General features: G+C 46.3%; 1 protein-coding gene across 2 annotated transcripts in view; it reads right to left on the minus strand.

The window, feature by feature from the left end:
- The window catches only part of GNPTAB (N-acetylglucosamine-1-phosphate transferase subunits alpha and beta), a gene marked incomplete at its 5' end in the record, with an annotated part of 62571 nt that extends 50147 nt beyond the window's left edge, over positions 1-12424 (minus strand). The window contains one exon of one of the 2 annotated variants that reach the window (XM_081082720.1): positions 12308-12424. In XM_081082720.1, coding sequence (XP_080938846.1) covers positions 12308-12424 — 117 coding nt within the window. The remainder of the gene's footprint in view (positions 1-12307) is intronic. The other variant, XM_081082721.1, reaches the window with a different exon arrangement.
- Positions 12425-13026: the final 602 nt, after the last annotated feature.

Genomic DNA, 13026 nt, shown 5'->3' on the forward strand with positions numbered 1-13026 from the left:
ACCAGGAATCAAAACCAAGATCCTTCGCTGCTCCTGCAAACACTGGCCAAGGCATAAACATCCTAGAATGAATGAATATGGCTACTAGTTTTACAAGCAAACAACTTGGAACAGCTTACCACTCCACAGTTTCCCTCCAGAACTTTCTGCTTTCGGATCCATTCCCAAACAGTCAGGTAAAAACTAAAGGGCTAGCCCGCCCGGTGTGGCTCAGTGGTTGAGCATCGACCTATGGACCAGGAGGTCACAGTTTGATTCCCGGTCATGGCACATGCATGGCACATGCCTGGGTTGTGGGCTCGATCCCCAGTAAAGGAGGGGGGGTGCATACAGGAGGCAGCTGATCAATGATTCTCATCACTGATGTTTCTATCTCTCTCCCTCTCCCTTCCTCTCTGAAATCAATAAAAATATATTTAAAACATGAAAATAAAAAAAAAAAGACTAAAGGGCTAGAGTTATGAAGACACAACAGCGGACCTACTAGGCACACAAGGATATAGAACTCTGTAAAAGCACATGTCGCTTTCTCAATTTTTCAAAGGAATGTAACATGTTATCCTGTAAAACTTAAGGTGTTGGAGCTCTAACCTCAAGTAGTAAGAACTCTAACACTGACAGAGCTTTTCACACATTGACAATCAGAAGTCTACATTATTCTTAGATTATAAAGCTTCTGCATAGTTTCTAAAACAAAATTTAGTTTGCAAAAAAAATTTTTAGTATGCATTGAATTTTAGTTTGAAGCCTACTAAGGGAGACCAAGATCCCTATCTTAAAGATATTCTAAGCTTTATCTTTTTTACTAACCCTCCTCCTCCTTAGATAGCAATCCCGAAGTGCTATCTGCTTGTCACCAGAAGAATTCTCTAATCACATCTGATTAAGCACGTTCATTTTGTTTTCCTGTTTTAGCCCGTAGCTTATAAACAACAGAAATTTGTACCTCACAGTCTGGAGGCTGGAAATACCAAGGCACCGGCATATCTGGTGCGCGGTGAGAGCCAGCGTCCAGATTCATAGCCAGCTGTCCTCTCCTGTGTCGCCTCGCACGGCTGCAGGGGTCCAGGAGCTCTCCGGGGTTTCTTTTACGCACTATTCCATTCATGACCCAATCACCTCCTAAAGGCCTCACCTCCTAATACCATCACATGGGGGATAAATAAAAAGACTTGCCCAAAGCCAAGCAATAAATCAGCAAGAGATAATGCCAGTTTCCAAAAGCAGATACACCTTTCCTTCAGGCCTTTGTATAATTATAAAAATCAGTATTGAAAGCCTGCTGATTCTGAAGCATTGCACTCAGTGTGGTATTTTCACCTGGATTCCTACTGCCCGACGGTCTCCTGCTACCCTTCTCCTCCACCTGTGATTCACCTCCCGTTATTACCTCTAGAGCAGTGGTTCTCAACCTTCTGAACGCCGAGACCCTTTAATACAGTTCCTCATGTTGTGGTGACCCCCAACCATAAAATTATTTTCGTTGTTACTTCATAACTGTAATTTTGCTACTGTAAACAATATGTAATTATATATGTGTTTTCCGATGGTCTTAGGCGACCCCTGTGAAAGGGTCGTTCGATCCCCAAAGGGGTCGCGACCCACAGGTTGAGAACCGCTGCTCTAGAGCAGGGGTTGGCAAACTGCGACCCCTCGAGTGTGGCTCTTCCACAAAATACCACGTGTGACTGAAACTTCATGGCCACACTCAAGGGGCCAAAGAGCCACATGTGGCTCGCGAGCCGCAGTTTGCCGACCACTGCTCTAGGGCAATCGTTCTAAACAGAGACTGAACTCATCATTCTCCTGCTTTAAATAGTTTGCACGACCCCCATTTTCTCCAGGAAGAACTGAACTGTGTTAGCCTCACTCAGTAGGCAAGTCCTAAAGTGGCCGCCGCCTGCCTCTGCAGCTTCAGTCCTGGGTACGCTGCAGCCCTTCGGAACCACCTGAGTCCCTAGATTTACAGTGATGGCGAACCTATGACACGCGAACTCATTTTTTTGGTTGATTTTTCTTTGTTAAATGGCATTTAAATATATAAAATAAATATCAAAAATATACATCTTTGTTTTACTATGGTTGCAAATATCAAAAAATTTCTCTATGTGACACGGCACCAGAGTTAAGTTAGGGTTTTTCAAAATGCTGACACGCCGAGCTCAAAAGGTTCGCCATCACTGCCCTAGAAGGCTAGAGTGCCTCCCACACCTATACCTTTACACCTATGGCATCCTTCACTTAAAGGGGAGAGGGGAGACTCTCTCTCCCCCTTTCTCTATCTCTCTGCCCACCATGTGAGGACACAGCAAGGCGGTCATTTGTAAACCAGGAAGAGAGCTCTCACCAGAAACCAACCATGCTGGGCGCACTGATCTCGGACTTCCAATCTCCCGAATCATGAGAAAATAAACGTGCTGTTTAAGCCAAAAAAGGGGGAGGGACACCTCCCCTTTCTCCCCTCAGCCGTCTTCTTCAAGATCAAGCTCACATGTCACCCTGTCTGAAAAACTGCCCAACCCCCACCCTCTGTCTTCAACTGAATTTATCACAATACATCTTAAGATTGTCTATCTGCCTGTCCATCTCTCTGTCCGGAGAGTGAGTTCCTCAAGAGCAGAAAGAAACTGAACCATCGCTGTGTCTCTAGTCAGCAATAGAGTATCACCTCCATAAATCTCTGTCAGCCCTGACCGGTTTGGCTCAGTGGATAGAGCGTCGGCCTGCGGACTGAAGGGTCCTGGGTTCGATTCCGGTCAAGGGCATGTACCTGGGTTGCAGGCACATCCCCAGTAAAGGGTGTGCAGGAGGCAGCTGATCGATGTTTCTCTCTCATCGATGTTTCTAACTCTCTATTTCTCTCCCTTCCTCTCTGTAAAAAAATCAATAAAATATATTTTTTTAAAAATCTCTGTCAAATGAATACTTTGTGAAATGTTGGTAAAGAAGCTGTATCCAATTTGGAATTAATCAGAGACAGAAATGAAGTTAATGGAATGAAGGGGGGAAAGCAAGGTATTTCAAGGGGGAAAGAACACTAGAACCCTCTTAAAAGAAGAAACAACTTTTTAAAAAAGAAGAAACAATTTTAAATTGTTTAAATGTATTTATTCATTTGAAAGAAAAACAGACAGAGAGAGAGAGAGAGAGAGAGGGAGAGAGAGAGAGAGAGAAGGAGGGAGGGAAGAAGAAAGGAAGAGAGGGGGAGAGGAGAAAAGGAAAGAGAGAGAGAGAGAGAGAGAGAGAGAGAGAGAGATTGATCGATTGATTGATTATGCATTCATTGGTTGATTCTTGTATGTGCCCTAACTGGAGATGGAACCCGAAACCTTAGCGTATCAGGAGGACACTCTAACCCAGTGGCTGCCAACCTTTCGGACCTCATGGACCACCAGTGGTCCGCAGACCACCGGTTGGCGACCGCTGCTCTAACCAGCTGAGCTACCTACCTGGCCAGGGCAAGAAGAAAGAATTTTAGAATGCAATTTTAAAGTGGGCAATATGTTTTTTAGTCAATTGTAGAATTCATTTGGCTCTCCCTGCACAAGTGTGACTTAATCTGTAACATTTTTGAAAGATCACATTTTTTCCTGCTTAATTTCGTGCACGTATGAATCACACACAGGCTGACTAGTCAGTCACCCGTTTAAGATACTGCGTGTGGATCATAAGATTGGAATCAATCTAAAGAACAGTAAGAACTTCAAAAGAAAGATTGTGAATATATAACCTTTTATAGCTACACTTGCTTGTTACATTTTACTAGAATAACATATGGTATTATATGGTCCTGGCTGTATTAAATTAATGAACTCACTCCCTCTGCTTTCGTATCAACTGTAATAAAGCAGCCAGGTGAAGAAATCACTGTGAACTTTTCCGCTCTGTCTCTAAGGAAAGATGAATATACTCTTCAGCATGGCCTTGGCACCAGCCCAGAAGTAAGGTCTCCTGCGGCTGCCTTCACAAGCATCACAGCCAACGGGAGAACTGTCCTGGGACAGGACACTTGGCATTTAATTAGCATTTACTGAACCCTGCACCAGGCACCATGCAAGGTGTCTTACAAACATGAAGCATCTCATTTAAACCATCTTTCCTCACTAGGCTCAATCACAATCAGTGAGCAAAAATAAATTTTTATGTGCATTTATTCAACAAATATTCACTCAGCACCTATAGTTGGGTCTGAGTGAGCAAATGAGCTTGTCCATCTTACTCATTTTTGTATCTCAAAAAGTCAGCAGTGTTTGGCACGTAATGGCACATAAAGGCCAGGTTATTTTGCACCCTAAATCTCTCAAATCGGTTCATTTCCCTTAAATGCCCTCTATGGGCCTAGCCCAGGGGTGGGCAAACTTTTTGACTCGAGGGCCACAATGGGTTCTTAAACTGGACCGGAGAGCCGGAACAAAAGCATGGATGGGGTGTTTGTGTGAACTAATATAAATTCAAAGTAAACATCATTACATAAAAGGGTACGGTCTTTTTTTTTTTTTAGTTTTATTCATTTCAAACGGGCCGGATCCGGCCCGCGGGCCGTAGTTTGCCCACGGCTGGCCTAGCCCAAGGCTCCCAACTAACTGTCCTAATGGACGGTTTCTCAACTTTGGCTGTACTGATATTTAGGGCCTGGCAACTTTGTTATGGGGGTGTCCTGTGCATCACGGGACGGTCAGCAGCATCCCTGGCCTCCGCCTTCTACATGCCAGTACATACCAACCTTGAAGGTTATCCCACTGTTCTCAGGACAAACACCCAAACCCTGAACACCTATTCTACCAAGGGCTGGGAGCAGGGCACCCACCACACCAACCTCTCCTACATCCACACTTTCTCTTGCTCTCCATCTTCCAGCCACATGGACTTCTCACATGTACCCCATCTTCAAGACCTTCTCATGGTTCCAGGGCTGCATAATCTTCTCTGTGAGGGCGGCGCTGTGCATTGCAGGATGATTTTGCGGAATTTCTGGCCTCCACCCACTAATTGCTAGTAACACCAATCCCACACTACTGGTACACCCCAATCATGACAACCCACAATGTCTCCAAACGTTGGCAAATGCCTCTGGGGGCGGGGGTGGGAAGGGGGGCAAAATACCTCCCAGATGAGAACATTCAGTAGGCCAACCCTCCTCTGTCCCCTGCCTCAGAAATTCTGACCCTTTCAAGTTGAGCTCAAACTGCAGCAAGAATGCCTCCCCCAGCATGGCTCTGTGGTTGAGCGTTAACCTATGAATCGGGAGGTCACGGTTTGATTCCCAGTCAAGGCACATGCCTGGGTTGTGGACTCGATCCCCAGTGGGGGACATGTAGCAGGCAGCCAATCAATGATTCTCTCTCATCACTGACATTTCTATCTCTCGCTCCCTCTCCCTTCCTTTCCAAAATCTCCCTGACCCAGCCACCAGACCATTCTCCCTGCAGGTCTCTCCCACAACGCCCTCTCCTTCTTTGCAGCATTTCTCACAACTCTTCACTAAGTAGCACTTAATGTCTGAATGCACAACCGGAATGTAAACTCCTTGTCTGTGGGAACCTGTCTGCTCTGTTCACTACTCTGTGCCCAGGGGCCTGGCACTGCACTCAAACATAGAATGTACCAACTGAATAAGTGATTCAGGTGCTCTGCTGGGACACAGGGATTCCAAGATAAGAAAGAGAACATCTCTATGATCAGCATGCTGAGTACACAAGTGGCAAATCATCATTGAGAAGCTGTGCATGGAGAAATAAGTCTTATCTAAGGCACCAAAATACCAGATACCACATTTCCAAAAGAAGTGTGGGACCAAGATGTCAAGTTTCCTAAAGAGGTGGTTGAAAACTCATCCAAATCACAGTAAAAAGGTCCAGAGGAGGGTTTTTTGGAAGCTGCCGCTGGCATTCCGTAAATCCTGCTCCACCTCAGCTAAAGGGGAGGGGTGGAACTCTTCCCATCACCTCAAGCCCAGGAAAAGGACTCCGTGGTATGACCTAGGGAGCCCATGACAGGTCCCTGCAATGGGGTGGATGCCACATCTGTCTCACGCCTGAGAAATAGGAAGGACTGGCTGCTACCTGCTCTGAGGACAAGGGAGAGGTGGTTGCTATGCAGAATCAGCTCACACTCACCCACTCTGAGCTGACAAGGATCAGGATACGTGTCCCTAAAATACGGCAGCTTGGCATAATGCATATTTTAAGCTGAAGAAATTTGAGAAAGAGCAGGCATGGGAAGGATGTTCTGACCTACCCCTGAAGCAGGTCATATGACAGGGGTTCTCAAGCTGTGGGTCGTGACCCCTTTGGTGGTCTCAACCTGTGGGTCGCCTAAGACCATCCTGCATATCAGATATTTACATTACGATTCATAACAGTAGCAACATTATAGTTGTGAAGTAGCAACAAAAATAATTTTGTGGTTGGGTCACATGAGGAACTGTATTTCAAGGGCCAGAAGGTTGAGAACAACTGTCATATGACCTTCTGTGAAAGGTGCCCTCTCCATAACTGGAGGACAGGGGCATCCTTGTCTCCACCCTTGTCTGCTGAAAGGAATTCTGAACGAGCAGGCCTGTGTTTCCCCAGCTCATGAAACTCAGCTCATACCCTTTCTGTCCTATCGCAATGCTCCACTCATCAAACCTTGCATTAAAACATTCAGGTTTAAGCACTTCTTTGGGTCTTCATCTCCCTATGAAGGCTTCCACGTCATGTAAAACTCAAATTAAAATGCTCCCTGGTGTGACTCAGTGGTTGACACAGCACCATTGATTGGCTGCCTCCTGCACCCCTCACACTGGGGATCAAGCCTGCAACCTGGGCATGTGTCCTAACCGGGAATCGAACCGTGACCTCCTGGTTCATAAGTCAACACTCACTCAACCACTGAGCCATGCTGGCTGGGCCAACAAGCTAAATTTCATTAACATGATCAACAAATTAAGACCCCAAGAGTAAGTCAAACCAAACACAACTATCAAATTACCACATTAAGGATATATATTGAATTGTTACTGAAAGATTTATGAGGGCACACTTGAGCTGTGTTTAACAAAAATAACTCCCTATTAATACACCCACCTAAGAAGACTAGATTCACAGATAGAGAAATTAATAAGATATTACAAATGGAAACAACCTACTTTTACATCTTCTACAAGTAAAGGGCTAACAGCTATCACAGTCACAATGTCAACGTTCAGGAAAGGAAATGAGTTTTGACTCAAGCAGTGCCTAGGATATCTGTTGCTCTGGCCGTTCTTTTGATAACAACCTCATGATTTCCCTCTAGGGAACCCTTCTCAGATCACATGGTTCGCTCGAGACTGACAGCTGCTCACAGCCCTAGCTCTGGGGATGATCCAGGCGGCTAATGAGGGAACAGCAAGGGCAGGCCACCTGGGTCCAGCTGGCACTCTGAGGAAGGAAGCTCTCCTTTTGCTGGGCTTTCTAAAATGGTAGATCAGAAGCTAGAGTTCCTGGCAGCAATCTTTGCTTCCACATGGGAAGAGCTCGCCTGAGAACCAAACCAACAGAAGGGAAGAACAGGGACAGGAAGAGATTCCTGATGACACCATTTGGGCACCTCGATCCCTATAATTTTTCAAATACACCAGTCAAAAAGACGACCTTTTCTTTTAAGCCAAATCTGAGTTGGATTCTGTCGCAACCAAGCGCTGCTAATACTAGCAGCAATTTTAAACCACAATAATCCAAAAACTAAAAAAAAAAAAAAAAAAAAAAGCTCCTGCCTCCTTGTAAAAGTCTCAACTTCCTCTAGGATGCTTCAGCCTATAATTTCCTTCCCGTCCTCTGATTTTCTAAGCGATTCTTGGGTACCTACCCAGGTATTCAATTACCTACCCCCTTTGTTGTTACTTAGTCCTCAAGGCCTCATCCCAACTATACAAAGATGGTCAAGGAGGAGCTAAAATTCTTTCTATCTTTGACAGCATCTTCCACCCTACAAAGTACAAGTAGACAAATCATGTATGAGAAAGCAAAGGTAACTACAGATGGTCTGCATCAAAGTAGAAAACTTGCCCTAGCCGGTTTGGCTCAGAGGATAGAGTGGACTAAAGGGTCATGGGTTCGATTCCAGTCAAGGCACGTACCTTGGTTGCAGGCTTGATCTCCGGCCCTGGTCGGGGTGCATGCAGGAGGCAACCAATTGATGTATCTCTCTCACATCGATGTTTCTCTCTCTGTCTCTCCCCTGCTCCCTTCCACTCTCTCTTAAAAAACAAAAAACAAAAAACAAAAAACCTCAATGGAAAAATATCCTCAGGTGAGGATTCACACACACACAAAAGAAAACTTATACCTTTACTGGAATTGAGCTTGAAGGGATGTTGGTGAAGGTCATCTCTATCCATTCATTCAAACGCTAATAATACACCAGGGAATACGACAAGGTCCCCACTTTAACAGTTAGCTGGGCTGTGGGTCTCTCCCAAACCCCTCCAAAGAGAGACCACTGGTATCTAAAGACTTAACCACTGAGCCACGCTGGCTGGGCTGGACTCAGCTTTCACTGAACAAGAATCTCTCTCATCCAAAATGGCAGCAGAAGGCGGGTGAGCAAAAGGAACCGGGAGCCCAAGAACAGTTACTACCCACTACAGCCGCTTCTGTCTGAACCTAATCGACTTCCTCATGGAAGTACATTTTTGAATATTTGTGCCCATACTTAGTGCATGGAAGGAAGTGATGTATTTTACACACATACACCCCCAGCAGTGATCTACAATCCTCTATTTGAAATACTGAAATCCAAAAAGCTCTCAATAGTGACAACCTTTCTGTTTATTATTTGGCAGCAAAACTTGACCTGGCCTGAACTTATTTAGTGGCAAAACTTGGCCTAAACTTACTGGAAGTTATTTATAGTCTTTATTTTCCTCACTGAGTGTGAACAGTCATATGTTCCGCTGTAAAAGATACTGGTATTTAATTATAAGGTCATTCAGTAGTTCCAGAAGTTTCAGATAAGGGAATATAGATTTGTGTATAAATAATTCAACTAAGTAATAATGGTCCTGGGATAACACATTTTTTACTTCAAAAGCATATACAATATCAACTAACAAAGGACAAATATTTAAAATCAGGACTTTCTAAGCTAAAATGAATCTTGAGAGCATAGTTAAGCTCGTGCCCTCATTTGTAGATGAGGACACTAGACTCCCAAGGGCACATGACTTGCCCAAGAAAACCAGTTTTCAACAGACAAGTTCCCACCTGCTACCCTCACCCCAAGGCAATGAACTTCAGTGAACTTTAGATCCCAGCTTGAGGGTCCTCGCTGTGGATTAGGATCCAGCTCTGCTTTTGTTGATCAGAGTGCCCATGGGTTCTCCAGAAAATACCTGGTTGAATTTAAGGGAAAAGTAAAAAAAATACTTGAAAATATACTTCCCTCCCTCATTTCCACTTCTGTCTCAGAATTTGGATGCGTGTACAGCCAATACCACTTATTCTAAGAGGGAAGGTTTGGTTCAGTGGATAGAGTGTCAGCCTGTGGACTGAGGGGGTCTCAGGTTTGATTCCAATCAAGGGCACATACCAGAGTTGCGGGCTCGATCCCCAGGAGGGGGCCTGTGAGAGGCAGCTGATCAATGATTCTCTCTCATCATTGATGTTTCTAACTCTCTCTCCCACTGCCTTCCTCTCTGAAGTCAATAAAAATATACTTACCAAAAAAAAAAGAGGGAAGGAAAAAATATTCTGAATTCAGTTAACAATTAGTGAAATTATTAACAAGTTGATAATATTAACTGTATGATGACAGCATTCATATTTCAAGAGCTTATTTCAAAATAAGGATTAAAGATATAAATCAGTTGATGATGATAATAATAGTAGCAGTAGTTACTCTCTTTTAAGGAGAGTCTGTTACGTGCCAGGAACTATGTGTGGTACTTTACATACAGGTCTTACTTGGTTCTATCAAACCTGCAAGGAAGGTATTCTTGCCTCCACTTTAAAGACGAGGAAGTTGAGAGGTTCAGAGAGCTTACTAAGTATCCTTTCCAAGACCACACAAAGGACAGTCTGGGCTGTGTGACAGACCATGAAGAGATGTGCTTACCAGTACAGCTCTGGAGCCATATACTGCCCTTGAACCCAGCTCTGCCACGGACTGGCTAGATTAACTTGTGCAAGTGCCTTAGTTTCATCACCTATAAAATGGGTGTAATAACAGTACCCATCTCACAGGGGTGTTGTAAGTATTAAATGAGTGAATGTGAAAGCAGTTCAGAGAAAGCCTGGAACTTGTGTTAACTATGTATTAACTATTATCACAGTCATGCCCAATGTATTAACTATTACCATGATCACAAACACTGGCACCAGCATTCAAACCCAGATCTGCTGTACAGATTAACAACATGAGTGGTACTGAGTCTCTCCCACGCCACCAGTTGACGTTGTTTGCCTCTCATTTCTTTTGTTTGTTCCAAACTCTAAGATCTGTGGTCATCTCAAGACTGATAAAAGGCTTTCTTTTGGTAAATAAATAACCAGGCCCTGAATATATAAAATAAAAAATTCCAACAACGGATGCCTCTAAGTCACCTTCACACTGTAGGGGTTTTAATAAACAGTTAATTTAAATTACTCAGGGCCCAAAAATAAATCTTATCAATAAGACACAACTATACATAGATACATTCACTGTATTTCGTTGCAACACATGAAACAAAGATAGAACAGCAGGTGGTATATCAGTTACATTTTCCACTTACAAGTCTGGGGCACTTTCTCACCCTCACTTACAAAATGTACTGTTATTAGCCCCTAGACCAGTGATGACGAACCTATGACACGTGTGTCAGAGGTGACACGTGAACTCATTTTTTTGGTTGATTTTTCTTTGTTAAATGGCATTTAAATATATAAAATAAATATCAAAAATATAAGTCTTTGTTTTACTATGGTTGCAAATATCAAAAAATTTCTATATGTGACACGGCACCAGAGTTAAGTTAGGGTTTTTCAAAATGCTGACACGCCGAGCTCAAAAGGTTCGCCATCACTGTCCTAGACCAACCTTTCACCTGGCTGGTGTGGTTCAGTGATTGAGCTTGACCTATGAACATGAGGTCACCCTTAGATTCCCAGTCAGAGCACATGCCCGGGGTTTGGGCTCAATCCCCAGTAGGGGGCGTGCAGGAAGCAGCTGATCAATGTTTCTCACTTAGATGTTTCTCTCTCTCCCTCTCTCTTTCTATAAATCAATCAAAACATATTTAAAAAAGAAAAGAATACCGTATGAGACCCAACCCGAACCAAAAGGGCTGTTTCAGTCATGAAAATGTTTAAAAAGTGTCTATCCCGAGCGCACAAAAATCAATTAAACCTGTGCTTCCACCTCCCAAACCTGTTGCTTGGACCCTCTGAGGAGTTCACAGCCTGACCCAACTACCTTACTGTACTGTTAACTAAAATCAGAGTCACAACGGCAGGGCTTGTGTGACCTGGGACCTAAATTATTAGCCTATCCCATGACCCCAGGGCTTGTGCTGGCTCCCAAGAGGTTAAGCGCTGGAGTCCAAAATCATTAAGGTGCCCTGGTCACGTGGGTCACGTGAGGGTGATCTCGGGACAGGGAAAAGTGGAGGTGCCAAGAGATCGCTCACATCAGTGTGTGCACACCTGCCAGCAGGGCTACCTGACGGTGTACAGTTGTCCCAAATGACAGAGCAAACGTGCAAAAGAGTCCCCTTGCACACCGAGTCCTTTCAATGTTGAGCCAGTACACTATTCCCACTGCAAATTCATGGGCAATGACACACGCGCCCTTGGATAAAGTTTTGAGAACCGGGAAGAAACTAAGTTAAGAAGATTAAAGTGCCTTTGTCAAAGGGGAAATGGTTATAAGGGTGACACCCGAGGGGCAACACTGTCGGAGGGGCCAGGGATCAGAATTTAGGAACAGAAAGACACCAATTCTGGGTTCCAGGAGGGGGTTCCTGGAGGTTAAGGCCCGAGGGAGGAAGTCAAGTGACTTGGGGACCCCGAAGAATGCACCCGGTGGGAAAGGGAATCCGTAAAACGAGCTCCTATTCCCCCCAATCCATTAGGGGGGACGAAATCTCGATCCCAGACGCTGAAAGCCGGTCTGAGTCCTCCGCGTCTCCGGGGAAAGGGCGGGCGCTGGGACGGGTCCTCGCGGCGTCAGGGAGGATGGGGACGCAGGGGTCACGCGCGCCCGGAATCGCGGCGTCCCGGGCTCGGCCAGGGCGCCAGGGGGTAGGGGGCCGCGGGGCCGTGCGGGTTCAGGGCGCCTTGGCCGGGGATCCCGAGCCGCTACTCACCTCGCCGAACTGGAAGGCGGAGACGATGGTGACAACGACGCCCACGAAGCAGACGTAGAGCCCATACCTGTGGGACAGGCAGGTATAGGTCTGTCTCTGCAGGAGCTTGAGCAGCATCACCCCGGCCGCCGCCACGCCACGCCCCGAGGAGCCAGAGCCGGAGCCGGAGCCTCAGTGCGCCGCCATGCAGCGGCCCCCACCGGGCCGCCCGCTCAGATCACGGCCTCTGGCCGCCGCGCATTGCAGCTCCGGCGATGGACGCCGGCTCGGCTCCGCGCCGCGGCCGCCGCTTCCGGGAGCCGGGAGCCCACGCCTTCGGCGCGGCGGAGGCGGACCTGCACCCCGCAAGGCAGCCAGCACCGCCCGGGTCTGGCCGGGCGAGAGGCGGCGGCGGCGGCGGCGGCGGCGGCGGGGTCGGCAGCGCCCCCTGGAGGGCGGAGGGGCGGAGGCAGGCGCGCGCCCTCCCGGTCTGCGCGTGCGCGGCGGCCCTCCAGACTGGGCGGGGGACCCCGAAGCCGCGCGGGGCAGCCCAGCTGAGATAAGATCGGTCCCTGCAAGGACTCTGTGTCACAGGCCGCGCTGTTATGCCACGAATACTTCTGTGCTCACATCCCTTTCTCCATCTACAACAGCTGGGAAATATGGTTCATAGGGCTCCTTCCCCCTCTGGCTCTCTAACCATATAGCTTGAGTGAGGAAACTTTGGAGCTAAATGTGTC

The sequence above is a fragment of the Myotis nattereri genome, assembly GCF_964212035.1.
Source record: "Myotis nattereri genome assembly, chromosome: 2".
NCBI lineage: Eukaryota > Metazoa > Chordata > Mammalia > Chiroptera > Vespertilionidae > Myotis > Myotis nattereri.